Source organism: Rhinatrema bivittatum, chromosome 7, assembly GCF_901001135.1.
Source record: "Rhinatrema bivittatum chromosome 7, aRhiBiv1.1, whole genome shotgun sequence".
Lineage (NCBI taxonomy): Eukaryota > Metazoa > Chordata > Amphibia > Gymnophiona > Rhinatrematidae > Rhinatrema > Rhinatrema bivittatum.
In genome coordinates this window covers 97,920,204-97,940,686 of record NC_042621.1, presented here as the reverse complement: position 1 = coordinate 97,940,686, position 20,483 = coordinate 97,920,204, and the positions used below count along the sequence as shown (strand labels likewise).

The 20,483-nt window shown below is 45.0% G+C and overlaps 1 protein-coding gene across 1 annotated transcript in view; it reads right to left on the bottom strand.

Moving 5' to 3' along the window:
* The window catches only part of PLEKHG4 (pleckstrin homology and RhoGEF domain containing G4), a 341,909-nt gene that overhangs the window by 214,206 nt on the left and 107,220 nt on the right, over positions 1-20,483 (bottom strand). Inside the window, 1 exon segment of the mRNA XM_029608782.1 lies at positions 3,570-5,985. Within this exon segment, the coding sequence (XP_029464642.1) occupies positions 3,570-5,985 (2,416 nt within the window).

The following is a 20,483-nucleotide window of genomic DNA, read 5'->3' as shown; positions in this document are numbered from 1 at the left end:
ATTTTTGCATCCTTTAATAATACAACCATCCAAACCTTGCACTGCTGAGTGACTGTCATTTTAACCCCATGTTCTAGTTTAAAAACTGCTCTATCTCCTTTTTAAAGGTTAGCGCCAGCAGCCTGGTTCCACCCTGGTTAAGGTGGAACCCATCCTTCCAGAAAAGACTCCTCCTTCCCCCAAAAGGTTGCCCAGTTTCTAACAAAACTAAAGCTCTTTTCCTTGCACCATCATCTCATCCAAGCATTGAGACTCCAGAACTCTTCCTGCCTCTGGTGACCTGCACGTGGAACAGGGAGCAATTCAGAAAATGCTACCCTGGAGGTTCTGGATTTCAACTTTCTACCTAAGCACCTAAATTTGGTTTCCAGAACCTCCCTCCTACATCTTACTATGTCGTCAGTGGCCACATATACCGCAGCCGTTGATTCCTCCCGAGCACTGTCTAAAATCCTAAGTGACACAAGAAATCAACCACCTTTGCACCAGGTAGGCAAGTTATCAAGCGATCCGCACATCCATCAGTCACCCAACTATCTAAATTCTTAATAACGGAATCACCAACTATGACGGCCGACCTAACCCTTCCCTCTAGGGCAGTAACCCTTGGAGACACGTCCTTGATATAGGATAATTTCCTGCTATACATCAGGTTAATGCTTTATGACCAGGTGACCTTGCTCCTCCAAAGCAGCACAGGAGCTGCTAGACTGCAGTTGGGACTTGGCTACTATGTCCCTGAAGGTCTCATCTATATACCTATATGCCTCGGCTCCTCCAGATCTGCCACTCTAGCCTCCAAAGATCGGACTCGTTCTCTGACAGCCAGGAGCTCTTTGCACCGGGTGCACACATACGTCGTCTCACCAACTGGTAGATAATCATACATGTGCCACTGTGCAAAAAAAACTTGAAGGCTGTCCGCATCTTATTGTTTGAACCATATAATCTACCTGTTTCTACATATACCTCTGCACAGTATAGCAGCGTGATAGATAAAGACACATTTTTCAAATGATTTCTATCTACAGGCTTCCAAGCCCAATAACAGCTGGTCCAAATCTATAAAATATCAGAATCCCAATCAGGTCTTCAAAAAAGGATCTAATAGTTATTCTATTCCCAACATATTTTCTTCTGGATTCATCATTTATTAGAGTAATTGCAGGCAATATTGTTTATTCTATGGGGGTGCTAAATGTTGGAATAGATTATTTGTATTGGGACAGATGATTTGATGAATCAAGTTATGATTTTATATTATATTAATTTACTGTTTTATATTTTGTATGCGTTGACTAGATTGTGGTCTTACGATGATGTAAATTGGCGTGACCTGCTGTAGAAGCAATAAACTGATGTAAATAAATAAACCCTGGCACCAAGAAAGCAAGAGACATCCTGGAATCTGCATCTAAACAGGAAGTCAGCTAGAGCCCCCTCCTTTCCGCACTTCCTTTACGCAGACATGTCAATGTCATCATATATAGCCCAAGTAAGTTGCCATCAGCAGGGATGATGATGTGATGGCATCAGCATACCTTGGACTAGGATATGCATACTGGTAGAGTAGTGGTAAAATAGACCAGCCTTCATTGTAGTTAACTGAGCCAGTTGAGGTAAATATTTTTCTTCTGTGAAGTAGATTTTAGGATAGATTGTTGCCTATGTAGCCTCTTCACAGTGGAACCAGATTGTCCATTACGTCTGGGGGCCTTTAGGTAATCAGGTTCTAGTACATATTTGGGTCTTGAGTTTTCTGTGCACCTTTAAGCGTCTGCTTAGTAGTTTGAGAGAATCCTCATATGTCTTAGATACCCCTAGAAGTCTCAGTTGTAACTCACTGCACCAGGGCTGCAGGAGGGAATGGGGCAGTTCAGATGTCACGTGGAATCTAAGTTACTCAGAAATGAGGTGACAACCATAACTTCAATTTTTTTGCCACAGATCCCCTGTTAGAGAAATCCTCTACGCCCCACCTTTGCAGTGAAAAAAACCTGCTGAAAACCTTCCATGGTCTTCTCCCTTACTCACTCCACGTTCCCCCTCCCCCAGCCTTTTACCTCAGCTGGGACGTCATGGGGCAGAAGCAATCCCTAGTCGCTCCAGCCCTGCCACTTTTTTTTATTTCACAGTGGCGCAGGCCAACCTGATGCATGCGCCATTTTTCTACATGGTCTGCACAGCAAAATGGCACCAGCCTTTGGCCAACAGTATTTTTGTGAAAAAGAACACCGGTAAGGCAGACGCAACTGGGAATCTCTCCTGGTCTCATGAAAGCTCCATATACGGTCAGGAGATGGGTTAAGAAAGTTGGGAGAACTGGCGGTGGGTGGAGAATTTTCTGGGTGTCTGTTTTAGGGCGGGGTTTAGTGGCTGGAATAGGCTGTGCTTTAGAAACTGACAGAGACCTGGCTTCTCTGGTTTGGACAACAAGCAGAACTGAGATGGCAGTTTACTGGAATTCACAAACTAACTTCAAACCCTGGGTCAACAACGAGGCTTGCTGACTGAAAATGATTGCAGTTGGTGCCATGTACGAGTTTCAGATGATCAATCAAACTTAGGGGTTATTTACGAAGCATTTTCCCCATAGACACAGAATAAGAGAAAGCCTTTAGTAAATAGGCCCCTTAAATTGCCAATTTCCAATTTGCATTGCCAGTTTCCAGCTGAGATTCTGTGTGATATCTGAACCGAGCCAACATTTCTCCGTATCATCTCCTATAACATCATGGATGATTCCAGCCCCACATTCCATTCCTAGGCCTGGCCTGTGTCTATGCCCCTAGGGGTCCATTAAGTGACGTTGCCTCCTTTTCAGGAGCCACTGTTGGTACAATGCTTATGAATAATATCTGTACTGTGGGAAACTGAGTGGGATGCAAACCCTTAAAGCTGGAAATGTTGTGATTTCTACGGGACTTCAGCTCACACTATTGTAAGTGTTCCTGACTGTTCATCTGTATATAGGAGGCTTTTCTGATCTTTACCCAGAAATATGCTTAAATGAGAAGCAAGGTGGAGTTAGCAGCTACTGTCTCAAAATCTTGATGGAACAAGCATTCACTCTGAAGTTACCCGTGGAATGGAGTGGGTAAATACATTTCTCTTATTAATAAACAGGCTTTGCTTGGAGCCACAAGTACACTTGCCTGCCACCTACCTTTCTGAACTGAGATCTGGTTTACTGGAGGGTTCCCTGAGAAAGTTTCCAGTCTACGTCTAAAAAGCAGCTGCTACCATTAACAGACGGGCTTAGCCAGCCCCGTGCAGTGAGTGAGTCAACCCCTGGGACCACAACACCACCTGATCGGCCATCTATTAGAAGCCGGAAGGCCACTGTCCTAGATTTACCCCAGCAGGAGCACTTTTCCTAAGATATCTTTATTTTCCCAAATGTGCTGAGCAGCTGAAAGCCCTCCAAGAATGAGAGGCTGCAAACTTTATTTCTCTTTCCTAAAACTCAGCGTTCATATTCTGGACAGTGCAATTTCAGGTTTTGGCACATTTCAAGGTCTAGGTCTGAGCATTACGACTGTATGACTGCCACGGAGGATATACTGTACCTTTGGGAAGGGGAACCTCTGTAGCCAAATCTTTCTCCAGCTTGACACCATAAGAGTTAATGCTGATATCTCTGTCTGCGTGCAGTATTTTTTGCTCCTTGATAGCTTTTTCTGTGACCTGAGCTTTTTGTCCTTTGGCACCTCTGTCTGTGGACTGATAGAGGAAAGATATGGAGTCCACTTTAGAAACACTGCCCTTGGACCTGCCTGGGGTGTCCTTTCCAGCGCTCAGTAATGTCTCTTCGACGGCTTTCCCCTCACTAACCTCGCTCTCCATCCCACACCTCACTGCCTGCTCTTCCCTGCAGATTTGCAGTAGCTGCATGGTTTCATTCCTCTCTGTGACCATGCTGTCATTAGATGATGTTTCTGTGCTCTCACCTCTGTTCTGGCAGTCATTATTAGCTTTCACTGTGAAAATCTCAGCAAGAGTAGCACTAACATCAGCAGACGGCCTTTCTCCTGCAGCTAGGCGTGAGCCAGCCATGTTTTTAAATCTCCTTTCACTGTCCCCTTTCTCTTCTGTACATGCTACGACATCCTGTCTGTCTGTCCTTGATGAATATTGAATTATCCTCTGTGGGTGTCCCACAGTCTCACTAGCACCATCTGATAGCTTCTTGTGCCCAAGAAGCTTGTGATTCTCAGTCTCCATGCTCATCTTTTCAACCTGACCTGGATCTTGTTTTTCACTGCTCTCAGTACTCCCTAGTTCTGCTTGGGATGGTGTATCGGACGGCAAAGGCTCACGCGGTTTCACTGAGAGGTTCACGCCCAACAAAGTATCTTGGTCTCTTCCTGTACTCTCCGTGCACTCTGAGCATTTCCATTCAGTCACCTGATCAGTTAGTTTATTTGATGTGTGTCCAAGAATACTTTCATTGGGCATTTGGCAAACAAGCTCTGAGCTCTCTGCAGACAATTTGCACTGTGTCTGGGAATAATTTGAGGCAGAGTTATCTGCAAGCAGCCTGCACCGTGTCTCGGAGCATTCAGTTGCAAGCAGAGAGCAATCCATCACTGGGCCAGTGAGTTCCTGGACGTCTCTGAAGTGACTACTGTTTTCAGATTGCACTGATCCCTCAGTGGTCAAGGAGAGGTTATCACATGTGTCCTCCATGATTAGAGAGTGGCAGAGATCACCTGTCTGTGCACCTTCAGTCTCTGATGTCTCGTGGGTTAGTAGAGAGTTGCTGTCGCCCATCCCTATGTTCTCTGTGGATACGTCACTGATTTTTCCTGTCTGCATAGCACCCACAGCTATTGAATGGCTGACATCTGTCCTTATAGCTTCTGCAGAGTTGTCAACATCAATTGTTTGTGCAGTTTCCGTGGTTGAGAAGCAGATATTACCAGTTTGTGGAGCTTCAACGGCTGCTTCGTGACCAATATCACCTGTCCAGGAGAGTTCTGTGGTTTGGGACCGGCCAGAATGACCTGTCTGCGTTGCCTCTATAGACTGTGGTGTTTCTAGGTTAGGGTCAGAAATTTTCCTGCATTTTGGATCTTCTGATTGCGGTGAAGACCCCAATAAATGAACATTGTTGCACTGAATTTCCGAAGAACATACATTTTTTGGAGATTCTGAGTCGAAATTCCTAACTTGTACCTGATTAGCATTTGGAAGGACTACTGAACTCACTAAGCTTTTGGAAGATGTTGTGCTCTCACGAATGACAATAGGTTTATGTTTCTCTTGTGACTGCTGCATCTCCTTTGCGAAGTGCTGGGGTTTATAGTTTAAGGCTATTGACTGAGTTAAAGATCCCATCTGAGGTCTAAACCGTGGCATGGATACATTGGTAAGTTCCACATAGTCCCCTTCCGAGTCACTGTCAGGATTTGCACTAGGTCCTGAGTAGACAGAAATACCATTCACAGAAGGCTCTGAGCAAGGCAGGGCAGAATGGCTTGCAGATTCATTCTCCCCGGAGCATACATTTTCCTCACAAAGCACGGGGGATCCTATATAACCTGTTGTATAGCAGAAGGTTGATGACATTTCACTTGTGGTATTGTTTACGGAAGCCAGATTTTCAACCATTTCTGTTTTTTCAATAAATTCGGGATTTACCACTGTGCTCCAGGGAACACGAAGTAGCTGATCCTCACTGACTAGTAAACAGTTCGCTAGGGATGTTCCTGATCGATCCCCATTAATGGAGTCCAGCCATTCTAGAGTAAAAATATAAGTGTAAGAGACTTCTGGGATTACCACTTCCTCTATATTATGATTGTCATTTGAGAGGCATTTCAGCACAATGCGTGGGGTCTTCCTGAGGTATGGCACCACTTGCAAATAGAAATCAGCAGGCTGCAGTAGCCTCCAGTCAACAGATGCCAGCTGTACTACAATCTTCTCGTGCATGCAGAGAGGCCAGCCTTCATGTAGGAACAGCCGTCCACAGTACTGCAACTGGGAAAGAGAAGATAGAAAGCAAGTCACTATGCTGCCTTGACTATAACTGTATATAAAATGTGCGCATTTATACATATGTAAAGAGAAAAAAATATCTTGACTGGGCAATCGAGGTTATAGCAAGAAACTATAGACCTAATGGATCCCCAAAATGACTGACAGTGGGACTATAACACCTGAAATCTCACATGAAGCGAGTTATTGTCCAATGGAAGTCACTTTGGGTACATTGGATCCCATAGTTTCTGTTAAAACCCTGATACATCCATCTCATGTAGCATTATTTATACCTCTGTTTCTTACAGCATGGGTGCACTGTACTCTTCCCACAATTCAAACCCCATCCACAAACCACTCCACCTTGCCTTCCCACCCTTTCTCCCCAACAAATGACATGACTTACAAGTCTTGGTTTATCCATATAATAACCCATCAATCACCATTTTTATTAATTTACAGATATAGCACTTAATAAAAAGATGTATGAAAATGCTCCAATAAAAACCTCACTGGCTAAAGGGGCATTCAACAGCAATATTTAACTCCCTCCCACCCTACCCCTCTGCCCACCCACCCCTAGGTTTGTTTTTCTGATATAGTCTGCCTAAATTCATAATTGGCAACAAGATAAATTAGTAAATTGGTATTTCCTTAGCTCTTAACCATCAAATAAATTACCAAAATGAGGACTATCCAATGTAGCTATTGTGGAGCCTTTATTCTGAGGGAAATCATCTGGAAACTTAGGGCTTGCCCCATTTGTTCAGAACTCTCTTCCTTGAAAAAGGAGCTGGCTGAAGTTAAAGCTGAATTAGCTGCAATAAAGAAAGTCTCACCCACTTTACATTATTCAGGAATTAATTCCCCATTACCACAGAAAAACCAAAAGTCAAGAAAAAAGAGATATACAGTGGGCTCAGGTAGGATAAGACCTGTGACCCTCAGACACCCATTCTTAACAATTGTGCAGCCCACAAGTCTACCCCCCCCCCCCCCCCACCTCACACGGCATTAAGAAACTCAAAAAATAACAGGAATACAGTGGGCTCTGGTAGAATTAGACCTGTGATGCGGAGACACACACTGTATCAAGTGCAACAAGTATAAAACGCCTTCTCTGTATTAAATACTGAAGAAGTTCTTGAGAAAAAGATTGAAGTGTTATCTGAGAAGAGAGAAGAAACCCAATGCATACAGAAATTCCAGATCAGTAACCAAAGGAAAAAGCTCATTGCACTGAATGACTGTGTCAGAGGAACTAATCATTTCCTTTGCACAATTGCAAAGGAAACGAAAATCAACTAAAGTCACAAAAGGAGTCCAGGAAAAGCAGTAACCTGAACAAGAAAAGCTTGAAAGCTATGAGCACAAATGCTTGTAGTTTGGGCAATAAAATCCCAGATCTGCAAGCCCTAATGGCGGAGGCGGACTTGGATGTTGTTGCTATCACGGAGACATGGTTCACGGAATCTCATGATTGGGATACGGCCATACCGGGCTATAACTTGTTAAGGAAGGACAGAGAGGATAGGAAAGGGGGAGGAGTGGCTCTTAATTTCAGAAACAATATCCAGGCATCTGAGCTGCAAGGAAGATGGGGCAAAGAAGAAGCATTATGGGCCAACCTTAAAAAAGATGATGGGGCATCCATTTATATTGGAGTGGTTTACAGGCCTCCAAATCAAAAGGAAGAGCATGACAGAGATCTGGTTGAAGACATCCAATAGATGGGAAAGAAGGGAGAAGTGGTGATCATTGGAGACTTTAATCTGCCAGATGTAGATTGGAGAATCCCTTCTGCTGAATCTAACAATAGTAGAGAGATAGTAGATGCCCTGCAAGGGGCTCTGTTCAAACAAATCGTAATGGAACCCACGAGAGAGGGAGCTATACTCGATTTAGTGCTCACTGATGGAGATAATGTCTCTAATGTCCAGGTGGGTGCCCACTTCAGTACCAGTGATCATCAAATGGTATGGTTTCATATCACACAAAGGATACGTAGAAGAAGCACGAAGACCCGAGTTTTGCAGTTCAAAAACACGGACTTTGATGAAATGGGGAAGAAACTTGAGGGGAGGGGAGTAGATGTTTCTCCATTTACAGTGGAGAATGTGTGGGAAGAGCTGGGAAAACTGAAAGTGGACAAAGCCATGGGGTCTAATGAGGTTCACCCCAGGATACTGAGGGAGCTCAGAGATGTGCTGGCGGGTCCGCTGCGTGACCTGTTCAATAGATCATTAGAAACGGGAGTGGTGCTGATTGATTGGAGAAGAGCGGTGGTGGTCCCGCTTCACAAGAGTGGGAGCAGAGAAGAGGCTGGAAGGAGGCCGGTTAGCCTTACCTCGGTGGTGGGAAAAGTGATGGAGTCACTGATGAAAGAAAGAATATTGAACTATCTACAGTCTGAAGAATTGCTGGACCAGAGGCAGCATGGATTCACCAGGGGAAGATCCTGTCAGACAAATCTGATTGACTTTTTCAACTGGGTGACTTGGGAATTGGATCAAGGAAGAGCGCTCGATGTCATCTACTTGGATTTCAGCAAGGCTATGGATACGGTCCCACACAGGAGGCTGGTGAATAAAATGAGAAGCTTAGGAGTGAGCGCTGAGGTGGTGGCCTGGATTGAAAACTGGTTGATGGGCAGACGACAATGTGTGATGATAAATGGAACTTACTCTGAAGAGACAGCGGTGTTAAGTGGAGTGCCACAAGGATCGGTGTTGGGACCGGTCCTGTTCAATATCTATGTGAGCGACATAGCGGACGAGTTAGAAGATAAGGTTTGTCTGTTTGCGGATGACACTAAGATCTGCAACAGAGTGGACTCGCCTGAAGGAGTGGAGAGAATGAGAAGGGATTTAAGGAAGCTGGAAGAGTGGTCGAAGATATGGCAGCTGAGATTCAATGCCAAGAAGTGCAGAGTCATGCATAAGGGGTGTGGAAATCTGAAAGAACTGTATTCGATGGGGGGTGAAGGGCACATGTGCACGGAGCAGGAGAGAGACCTAGGGTGATAGTGTCTAATGATCTGAAGTCGGCGAAACAGTGTGACAAGGTGATAGCTAAAGCCAGAAGAATGCTGGGCTGCATAGAGAGAGGAATATCGAGTAAGAAAAGGGAAGTGATTATCCCCTTGTTCAGGTCCTTGGTGAGGCATCACCTGGAGTGCTCAGTTCTGGAGACCATATATCCAAAGGGACAGAGACAGAAAGGAGGCGATCCAGAGAAGGGCGACCAAAAAGGTGGATGATCTTCATCGAAAGTCTTATGAGGAGAGATTAAAGAATCTAAATATGTACACCCTGGAGGAAAGGAGGAGCAGGGGTGATATGATACAGACTTTCAGATACTTGAAAGGTTTTAATGATCCAAAGTTAACGACAAACCTTTTCCGTCAGAAAAAAATCAGCAGAACTCGGGGTCACGATTTAAAACTCCAGGGAGGAAGATTCAGAACCAATGTCAGGAAGTATTTCTTCACGGAGAGGGTAGTGGATGCCTGGAATGCCCTTCCGGAGGAAGTGGTGAAGACCAGAACTGTGAACGACTTCAAAGGGGCGTGGGATAAACACTGTGGATCCATAAAGTCTAGAGGATGTGAATGAAGAGTGGATGGCTCGCGGGAATGCCGGCTACTACCTGGAGATAATACCCTTATTCAATAAACATATACACGGTTAATGCGACTCCAACATTGCTCTAAGCTTCAACGGCAAGAAGTAATGTGAAAAAAAGGATTTCCATTCACAAAAAAAGCGGGGAGTAGCTTGCCTGTTACGACAGTTACTACCCCATACCAAATAAGCCTGATACTTCACTTTCAATGCATATCCAGCATAGCTCTCTGCTTCAATGGCAGGGAAGAAAGTCTGATACTTCACTGTCAATGCATATCCAGCATAGCTCTCTGCGTCAATGGCAGGGGGAATGAAGAAAAGTGGATCTATATACAGACAACAACCAATAAGGACTGAATTACATAGTCTGGGTAAACAAATAAGCATGGGTGTAGCTTGCTTATTGCGGCGGTTACTCCCCCTAACTAATTAAGCTAGATATTTCACTTAGATGCAGTGGCAACACTGTTCTCTACATTAATGGCGGGGGTGGAAGGGAAATAGAATCAAAAAGTTACTAAGGGCCAAGAGTAACAGATAAGTATGAGGAAAAAAAAAAAGAGTGCGAAAGCTTGCTGGGCAGACTGGATGGGCAGACTGGATGGTCTTCTTCTGCCGTCATTTCTATGTTTCATTTCTATGTTTATGTTTAACTCATATTTTGCCAATCACATTTAACAAGTCAGTGAAGCTGCCCCAAAACCTCTGGCCATGATGGGCTCAGTGATATGTCTTAACTTGTGGCAACAGCTGCCCTGTGCAGGTTCCCCAGTCCCCTTCTCAAAGGACCTCACCTGTCCACCCTTCTTCCCCAGCACATGCCATTTCGCCTCATCTACAAACTCTTCCAAACCAACAGGGGCTTAACTGAGTCTACTACATTACAATCCAAAACCAACCCAGGCAGCCCCTATCTAATGGCATCTGCACACTTTGCTAAACATGTAGGCTACTTTAGGTTTTCCCCAGTGAGGAAGCACTGTAACCAACTGAACATAACCTTTCTTTCTAGATTCCTTCTTGATCCATGCCAATGCCAAGCTTTACTCTTGTAAGATGTTTCTTTGGGCATGTGCTGCTTCTGAGCAAACCCTTCTGCCAGCCTGCTGCTTCACAGCCTACTTTGCCCCTCTCCCCATCATTCACTGTCCAAGCTAGCTGGGAGTTAGTTTCAGTCTAGTCTGTGCCCTTCCCTTCCTCCCCATGCCACACCTCACATCTTGTCATTCCTTTATGGAATCCCAGCCCTTATACATTTAACATTATTAATCACCAGTGGGCAGTAAAGGACAGCCATGATCCAAGCTAGGCTGCAGTTAGCTGTAGGGGTGTGCATGCTGAAAATGTTTAGTTTTTTGGGGGAAGGGAGAGGTATTTTTGAGTCACTCTTAAATTTATTTTATGCATTCACTACCTTTTAAACTAGATCCAGGGGGGGGGGGGGAGGGGGAAGCTGTCAGTCACTCAGGAATGCATGGTTTGGAGTGAGGCAGCTTCAAAGGATATTGGCAAAACAGGGAATTTAGACTATCCTGATAGAGAGGGCATGGTAAAGGCTGAAGTAGTTTAGGTGGATTTAAATAATGAGCAATATGAATGAATCCAAATTACCTGTATCAACTGCTAATAAGCAGGTTGTGAATACAAATAAAAATGATACTTTAAACTGACCGTATGCAAATGCCAGAAGTCTAAAAAATAAGATTGGAGAGTTAGAATGCATGGCAGTAAATGGAGACACAGATGTAATAAGCATCTCAGAGACCTGGTAGAAAGAAGATAACCAATGGGACACATTGATGATACCAAGGTGCAAACTATATTGACATTACAAGGTAGATCAAATTGGTGGAAGGGTGGCAGTATATGTTAAGAATAGCATAGAAGCAAGTGAGATAAAAGTTCTGCAAGAAAGTGGATTCTTTATGGATACAAATTCCATGAGTGAGAGAGAAGAGAACAGCAGTGGGTATATCCTACCGTCCGTCCAACAGCCAAGGATGAAGGATCAAACAGTGAAATGCTAACAGAAATTAGAAAGGCAAATAAATTTGGCAACACAGAAATAATGGGTGATTTCAATTATCCGGGTATTGATTGGGTAAACGACTCATCAGAACATGCTAGGGAAGTAAAGTTTCTGCATGCCATGAATGACTGCTTCATGCGGCAGCTGGTCCTGGAACTGATAAGAGGGGGAGCTACTTTAAAATAGTCCTCTGTGGAACCCAGGACCTGGTGTGGAGGGACCATTTAGCAACAGTGATCACAACATAATCAATTTTGACATTACGTAAAACTACTGCAGTGAAATTTAACTTTCAAAAGGAAGATTACGATAAAATGAGAAAATCGGAAAAAAAATTAAGAGTGCTTATAAAGGTTAAAAGTTTGCATGATGCATGGGCACTGTTTAAAAATATCTCCTTGGAAGCCAAGATAAAATGTATTCCACACATGAAAAATGCTTGAAGGAAGATGAAACGATTGCCACCTTGGCTAAATGGTGAGGTGAAAGAGGCAATTAAAGCCAAAAGACATCTTCCAGAAAATGAAAAGGAGATCCAAATGAGGAAAAAGGGAAATATCAGAAGCACTGACAAGTTAAATGTAAAACATTAATAAGGCAGGCCAAGAAAGGTTTTTGAAAAAAATAAGTTTGCCATACAGGAAAACGTAATACAAACGTTTTCAATTACATGCAAAGCAAGGAGACTGTCAGGGAGTCAGCTGGACCATTAGTTTACCAAGAGGTGGAAGGCTGCATCAGAAAAACAAAATGAATTCTTTGCTTTCCTCTTTACTGGGGAGGATGTTAACAAGAAACTGCACTGGAAACATAATTTGATGGTGATGATACCAAGGAACTGAAGCAAATCACTGTGCTTAGGTAGAGGGGAAATGCTTCCCTCTCTCCTGGCCGGGGGGGGGGGGGGGGGGGGAGATCAGCATGGAGCATATACTTTGTGGGTAAATGGAGAGGTTCTTTTTGTAAGGGTCCCAACCAGAAGATCTCAAGGACTTTAATTATATGTCAGAGGGTGCATGACACGACGTGGCCGTGCATGACATTTTTCGGGGCAGGGAGGGGACTGAACTGCTTGCCTTTTTTTTTTTTTTATGTTGGATGCACTACTTAACCAGATAGCTTCTAAACATTTCTGGTTAAGCCGGAAGTCTTCCAGCCACACAAGGCCGGATGACTTAAAAACCTAAGCAGCTATATTCAAACATCGTCAGTCGGGCCTGTCAGTTATCTGGCTACATGAAGCTGGATAATCTTAGGAAAGTATATTCAGCAGGACATTTTAACTGGTCTGAACAAGTTAACTGGTCTGAAAATGTCTGGCCATGTGGTTAGACATGGCTTAATCAGGAAGCACCAACATGGACATAGCAAAAGGAAGTCTTGCCTTACCAATCTAATATTTTGAACTTGTTAATAACATATGGATAAGGGTGAGCCACTCGAAATACTGGATCTGGCTTTTCTGAAGCCATTTGACAAAGTCCCCCCATAAGAAACGTCTTAGGAAACTAAACTTTTATGGAATAGGAGACAATATCTTATTCTGGATTGGTAATGGTAACTGGTTAAAAGATAGGAAACGGAGAGTAGGACTAAATGGTCAGTTTTCCCAATGGAGAAAGGTAAACAGCGGAGTGCCCCTGGGATCTGCACTGGAACCAGTGTTGTTTAGCGTATCCAGAAATGATCTGGGAAAGAAAGCAATGCGTGAGGAAGCATATCACCCTGGTAGTATTTGACATCCAGTAGTTGCCTGTTCAATGAAGGATCAAATATAAAGTCGCAATGTTAGTACACGAGTTATTGTCAATAGAATCAGCTCCTTGGGTTAATGCTTCGCTTAGAGTGCAGGGCTCTTCAGTTCTCACAAAGGGGGGGGGGGGGGGCTTTTGTACATTCTGACTGTCCAACACGCTCGGCTGGCAGACACAAGCGCGCATTCTCCATTGCTGCTCCAGATGTCTGGAACCGAGCTACGTCTGATGGACCATGATCAAACTTTTAAAGGTCTATAAAAATCTTTGACGGTAACTTTAAAACAAGCACGCATAGGCATGCAAACCAACATATGCTGGAATTTTAGCTCATGGCTTGCAAGTACGTGCATATGATTTAAAATACGCCCACCACTCAATAAGTGTGCTCCTTATTTTAAGAGGTTACTCGAGCAAATGTAAATTATGTTTCTTCCTTAAGAATTTTTTGGCTTTAATGTGCACAGGAAAGCAGATTTTATATTTATATTTTAATTTGTCTATTGAGTTATAAATGACAAAACATACTTAACACACATTGATTTCTTATGCATATCAAGCAACAGAAGTAAAAATAAAGAACTGCCATCTGGTTTCTCTTTATTTTCTACCCCCTCTTTCCCAAATCCCTCCCCAATATAAGCCGATTTTGAAATATGCTTGCATGAAGGACATTCTCAGTTTTACCTGTTAGTCTACCAGTTTGCCCAGTCTATCTCAAGGTCATCCAGACCCATAAGAACATAAGAAATTGCCATGCTGGGTCAGACCAAGGGTCCATCAAGCCCAGCATCCTGTTTCCAACAGAGGCCAATACCAGGCCACAAGAAACTGGCAATTACCCAAACACTAAGAAGATCCCATGCTACTGATACCCATCTCGTTCTTCAGCCTGCACTCCCCCCACTTGACCCAGAACTCCCATCCAACCGATTTAGGCCTAAATAGAGATTTCTGAAGACTTACACCTCATCAGGAAAGTAAGCCTATGCGGCTAACATTCCGCTGCATGTTTGGGTGGCCAGTTTTCCAATATGGAGTTACTTGCATTGCTGCTGGCCCCACCCTGGAACATCCATGTCCCACCCATATGCTGCCTTTTTTCCGTCCCTTTTTTTCTGTTCAAGCACATGCATATACAGTATGTTGTTGTGAACCCTGCCCACGGCTGCCCGCGAACAGGCTCCTCACCTACTATTGCTGCTGCCTTTTCCCGATGCGGCCGGTTGCCGCCGATAACGGGCCTCCCAGGTGGCCGGAGCTGCAGACTCAGCTTCCTCCTGTGGCCCGGAGGCCGCCCATCGGGTCTCTCTTCACCGCGGCCGGAGCCGCAGACTTCTCTGCTTTCCTTCGCAGCACGGAGCCGCTGCCGCCGGTCTGTCATTGTTGCAGCTGGAGGCTGCAAGCCCAGAGCTAAATTGGCGGCTGGAGCTGCCCTCGGGGCATCCTGCAGTGGCTGGAGCCGCTGCCATCGTCGGGGCCTGCTTCCTAGGCCCAGCCCTGCTTCTGCGCGCTGACATCGGTGCAGGGCCGCTGTCCACGGTCCTGCACAGTCCTGCTTCCTTCTTCCTAGGCGCGCAGCCGCGCCTCTCTTCTAGATTTAAAGGGCCCACGGCCGGATATGCCCTGGGCTCCACCTTCTGATTGTTTCCTGTGTCAGCCCTATAAAAGGGCTGTTCCTGCATTTCCTCGTTGCCTTGCATCGGACTTGCTTCAGTCCTGTAGGCTCCTGCCTGCCAGAGCTCCGTCAGGTCCTTGCTGTTCTTCATGGAGCTCCTCGTCTCGTCTCGTCTGCTTCGTGCCATGTCCTCATGCCTGAGGTCCCCGTCCAAGTGTCCTGGTGCCTCGTCATCTGATGTTCCGCTTCCTGATGCTCCTGGTTCCTTGGTGTCCTTGTTCCAGTGCTCCTGAGCCTTCTGTTCTGCCGGCCATGGATCTCCAGGTGACGCTTCTCCGTCTGTGGAGATGCCGGCAGTGGACTGGTGTCCTGTGCTCCTGAGCCGTCCTGTCCTGCCAGCCTTTGTGGAGTTCCGGATGACATCGGCTCCGTCGTCAAAGTTCCGCCTCGGCTGGATTCCTCCCTGCGCTCGTCCCGCTCTCCTTGTGGTCCGTGAACAGCCTCCTTGGGCTGTGTAGGGCGCGTAGTGGGACAGGGTGGTCTGCGACCAGCCCATTGGGTCCGCCCGTGAAGGTGGGCTGAGTAGGGCGCCCTGAGAGACAGTGCCAATGTCTACCTTCCCAGTTTCTCGTCTTGTCTGGACTTCGTCAAGTTCCTCGTCTCGTCTCTGATGCCGTTGCATCAGCCTTGGTGTCATGTCTTCGCTTCAGCCCTCGTATGTGATGCCGTCGCATCAGCCTTGGTGTCATGTCTTTGTATCAACCTTGGTGTCATGTCTTCGTGTCAAGGCCTCCATTTGCCCTCATCCTCAGGCCGGCCTGCTGCTCCATGCCGATTCAAGCGGCAGGTCCGAAAGGGCTTGGAACGGTCGGAGGACCGTTCACCTTCTAACATCATGTTGGCCTTGGGAGCTTGCAGGCCTGGCAGAGGGTGAAACCGTGTCTCTACCTTGCTGGGACACGCCGTCAACCCTCAGTTCAGTCCTGGATCCGTCTGGGGTCGGGCCGAGGCCCAAGGGCACACGAAACCTGCCACACAACATATGTGAATAATTTGCAGCTTTTAAAATACATGTAGCTCACAAACAGCCCAGATATGTATACGGACCTTTTAGTGAGAGCAACGTTTTCAAAATTCAGCCCTTTTTGTTTAAGCAGGTATTTCTATAAAGCTGCTATGGACTACATATGGTTTTGAAGCAGATTGATCAAGAGGTTGTTTGCTATTTTGTTTTTGTTTTATCAGTTTATTTTCATTGCTTCTTTTTGTGTGTATGGTTTTTATGTTTGTCGCCTCGGGCTTCAGTACAGTTGGATTATAAATCATGTAATTAAATAAAATCGTATTTTGCAGAGGACACAAAATTGTTCAAAGTATAGGATACCCTTTCGTACTGGACATGGTTATGGGATAGCTGATTAAAAGAAACGTTGCCTGCCTGGAAGGGGTGTGAGCACAATAAGGGTGTGCGTGCTGCAGGAGTAGCATACTCACTGCTGGGGCAGCATGGGAAGGTGTACTGGCTGCAGAGGTAATGCTTGGTTTAAAAGTAGAAGATAAAGGAGCTTTAAAGGAATCTGTAGGGGATCCCAAAACAGAAACAAAGCAAAAGGGTGAAACAGGGGCAGCCGCCAGAAGGGGCCCCCAAAGTTCTGGAGAAGGAGCCACGATCACGCCGCCAAATCAAGGTCAGTCAGGGCAAAGCCAGAGTGATAGTCAATGTAAGTGATAATCGAGCCGACAAAACAGGTCACGCCACAGAAGACTGAGGCAGGGACGTGGCTGATCGGGGAGTGCCCGAGGCTTGCGTGAGCAGTCTTATGATCAGAGAAGCCCTAAATGTTACCGCAAGGAAAAGGGGCACAATTTAAAGGACTGTCCCTGTTGGGTATTTTGTGGTGAGAAGGGCCACAAGGTGGAGCCTTGTCACAAGGACATGCCAGGAGCGCTGCATAGAAGCTGGGCTGGGAAAAAGAAGTCCCTAATGCAAGTAAGTAAGTAGAAGAGCTGCAGACGTCTTCTCTTTAGGTGCATTTTACGCAGAAAATGGTCATGAGGATATGATACAGAAGGGAATGAAGAAGTACCTAAGGGGAATAATAGGATTAAAATCTCCTTGGATTGCTTTCTAGGTATTAATCACAAAATCTGCCCTCTGTACAAAAATGTACTCCAGAGACTTTCTAGGTAGCCAGGCTGGGGTAGCTTTACAGACACAGGCTGCCACTATTTCCAGGCTGAAAATATTAGGCTATGGGTGATCTGCCAGAATTAGGCCTCATGGTTACTGAAGAAATGGAAAGTGACGGGGAAAAAGATGAAGGAAGTGGGAAGACCCAGTGAGTCTTAGACTCAAAAAAACAAAAGAAGGAAAAAAAAACAAAAAAAAAAAGCTAAGGCCGGTGGGAGGATGGTGAAGAGAAGATATCCTCAGCCATACAAGTTTCAGATACAGAGTAAAGGTTAAGGGAGCTTAGCTGGTGGAAAATGTGGAGAGAAGGGGTTTGCAAGGGAGACCCTTATCAAACAACTGGCAGACGCCATCCAAGCAAGACAAAGGCAGCACCGCAATTAGAGAAACTCCGAACATGGTGTAGCAGGGAATGGAACAGCAAGCACAGCTCTATCTGTGGCTGCCAGACTTCTTTAGCACACTCAGGGCGTCCTGTGAGGAAGTTGTACGGCTCCGGAATGAGCTACAGGAAGCCCATCAGGGGCCTCTCAACTGAAGTGTGGCAGGGTCACCATGCTTGAGTATCTCTACCCCTTTGAGCTTACCTGAAGCTGAGCTGCTGGATAATCCTGAACTTTTTAGGATGTGCTGGTTTTAGAGCATTCCAGAGTGGTTAAACAAATGGGCTGGCATGTACTGTGTCCTTCCTTCTCTGTGAGCTGAGGGATCAGAGAGCATGATGTTTCAGTTACCCAAACCCCCCGCAATAGTGGGCCCCCTCCTGCGATAAAACATTGCAGCTTAGTGAACCTAGGGGTTAGGTTGTGAACGCTCTGGGCATTGGGAAATATCTACACTACCTGGATGTAATCCACTCTGAAGTGTCAAAAAGCGGAATATAAATGAACAAAGGTTTCCAGTCATTTTGCTCCATAGACCGATTTAAATAGCCAAGTTTTTAGGTCTTTTTTTTTTTTAAAGACCTTAAAGTCAGAAGATAGCCTCAAGGATTCCGGCATAGTGTTCCATAATTTGGGACCAGCTCCTGAGATAGGGTGCTCCCGAACTTCATTTAGATAAGCGCTGTGCAATGAAGATATATCAAGTAATCCTTGATTTGCAGATCTGAGTGCTCTCTGCGGTACATGGAAATGTAGAGTTGCTCCTAGCCAATCTGAATCTTTGTTATGGATAATTTTGTAAATCAGACTTAAAATTTTGTACTGAATGCGGAATGCTATGGGTAGCCAGGGTAGTGAGATTAATGTAGGAGTTATCTGATCAAATTTTCTGCTGCCAGTAAGTGTGCATGCTGCTGCATTTTATAACATCTGATGTGATCTTAGGGTGCTTGTAGGTAAAACAAGGTGAAGTGAGTTACAGTAATCAATGTTTGAAAAAATGAGAATTTGCAGCACTGTTCGAAAATCGTCATGTTCCAACAGAGATTTTAGAGATTTCAGCATACACAATTTATTGAATCCAGATTTAATTATTGTACAACTATGTGTAGTCGTTGAAAGATTATTGTCGAGTGTGACACCTAAGTCATGGTACTAAGCATTTTATGGTCAGACCAAGATATTGACTTCACACTGATGTTGATAATAGTAGCAGGTTCTTTACTGATGAATAACAAATCCAATGTATGTCCTGTACTATGAGTAGGTTTGGTAATCATTTTATCCCAACTTACAACATCCCAACCTAAGGATTCACGTGCTAGTGAACATGGAAATTTATCAACATGCAAGTTGAAATCTCCCATTACAAAATTAGAATGAGGATCGATGAAGTAACTAGCAAGAAGCTAAATTAAAGGAGAGCAATTGTTGTCCAATAGCCCAGGTAGACAATAGACTAAGCATAAATTAAAGAAGTGCGATTTAAGTATAGTGACTTCAAAAGGTGGTGGAATTGAAAATCTGACTGGTGAGAAATTGATTAATTTTTAAAATATTACCAGAAGACCACCACCCCTTCTCCCCTGTCTGAGTATAGATAATACATTGTACTCATCAGATATAATTTGATTCACAAGAATGGTATCATTCTCCTTTAACCAGGTTTTAGTTAAGCAGCAAATTGTTTTTTTTCCTTTAAGAATGTCATTAATCAATGGGATTTTTTTTGTGATGAACTGAGCATTTAACAAAATCAAAGAAATTATCATGCAAGAGGCGATTGTAGTGACCTGATTAGTGATCATCAGATATGATGATCAGTCTATTTAGGGGAATGTCTTTTACTAACAGCTCTTGATAAGTAACCATATTTACCTTGGCCAATGATGGTGCATATATGACTCTGAGTCATGTTGCCAAAATGAAGGGGCAGATTTCAAACAAATGTTCTGATAGCAACTGAAAGAAAATGAAGGTCCCTCAGTGGCTACATGCTCCTTGTGCATGCTCCTTTGGTGTGCAGCACACATAGCATCAATGCTCTCTCCTTAACCCAGCACCCAAATGATGATGTTACAGGTGAGCGGGAAAGGCATCATCCCACCATGTAAGGAAAGGCGGATGATCCGGTGAGCTGTGGCTGGAATCAGTGGGTCTCAGGATGGCAGAGGCAAGTAGGAAGCCTTCATCACCAAGGCCACTTCCCGAGCAGCCGTAGAGTCGAGAAACATTGAACATAGTAACCTCCTTGGCCCCTCCGCCAAAGGTCTTCAGCCACACCCATGGGAAGCATGATCCCATAGAGTGCATGGCTCTGGAGAAGCAAGATAGGCAGGACCCTGATCCCAACTCTCTCCCCCCTCCCCACAAAGCCACCAGCCCTGGAACAACCAGAAAGTACCCAGAGCTGGATAAAATAAGGTAGCCGCCACCATCCCTGCCCCTTTGGTCAAGATTAAGGCCCAGGTGACAACATTTTTGTCGCGTCCCATGAAATCGTCACCACCAAAACCAAGCAACGGGAGCAGGGGGCAGCAGAATCCAAAGGCTCTAAAGCCTCTAAGGTAAGAGCCCAAAAAATGTGTCCACAGGCAAGAGGAAGCAAATAGCCACGGACCTTCAAAAGACCAAAGCTGACCTTGTCACACTTTCCTCTTACAGCACTTCCATCCACAATAAAGAGGAGAACCAAAAAGGTAAAGCTCTGGCTAGAAATGCCCCACCCTTGCCCATCTCAGGACATGGAAGTGAAAGTGATAATGGGAGAAGAGGCAGCGACTGATGCCAAAGCAGGAAACAAGAAGGCGGCAGCCAAGCAACCTCCATTTTCCTACAGCAACCTGCCAGGAGCACTTGCCTCAAAAATCCCTGTGTTCAATCAGCTAGAGCTATGG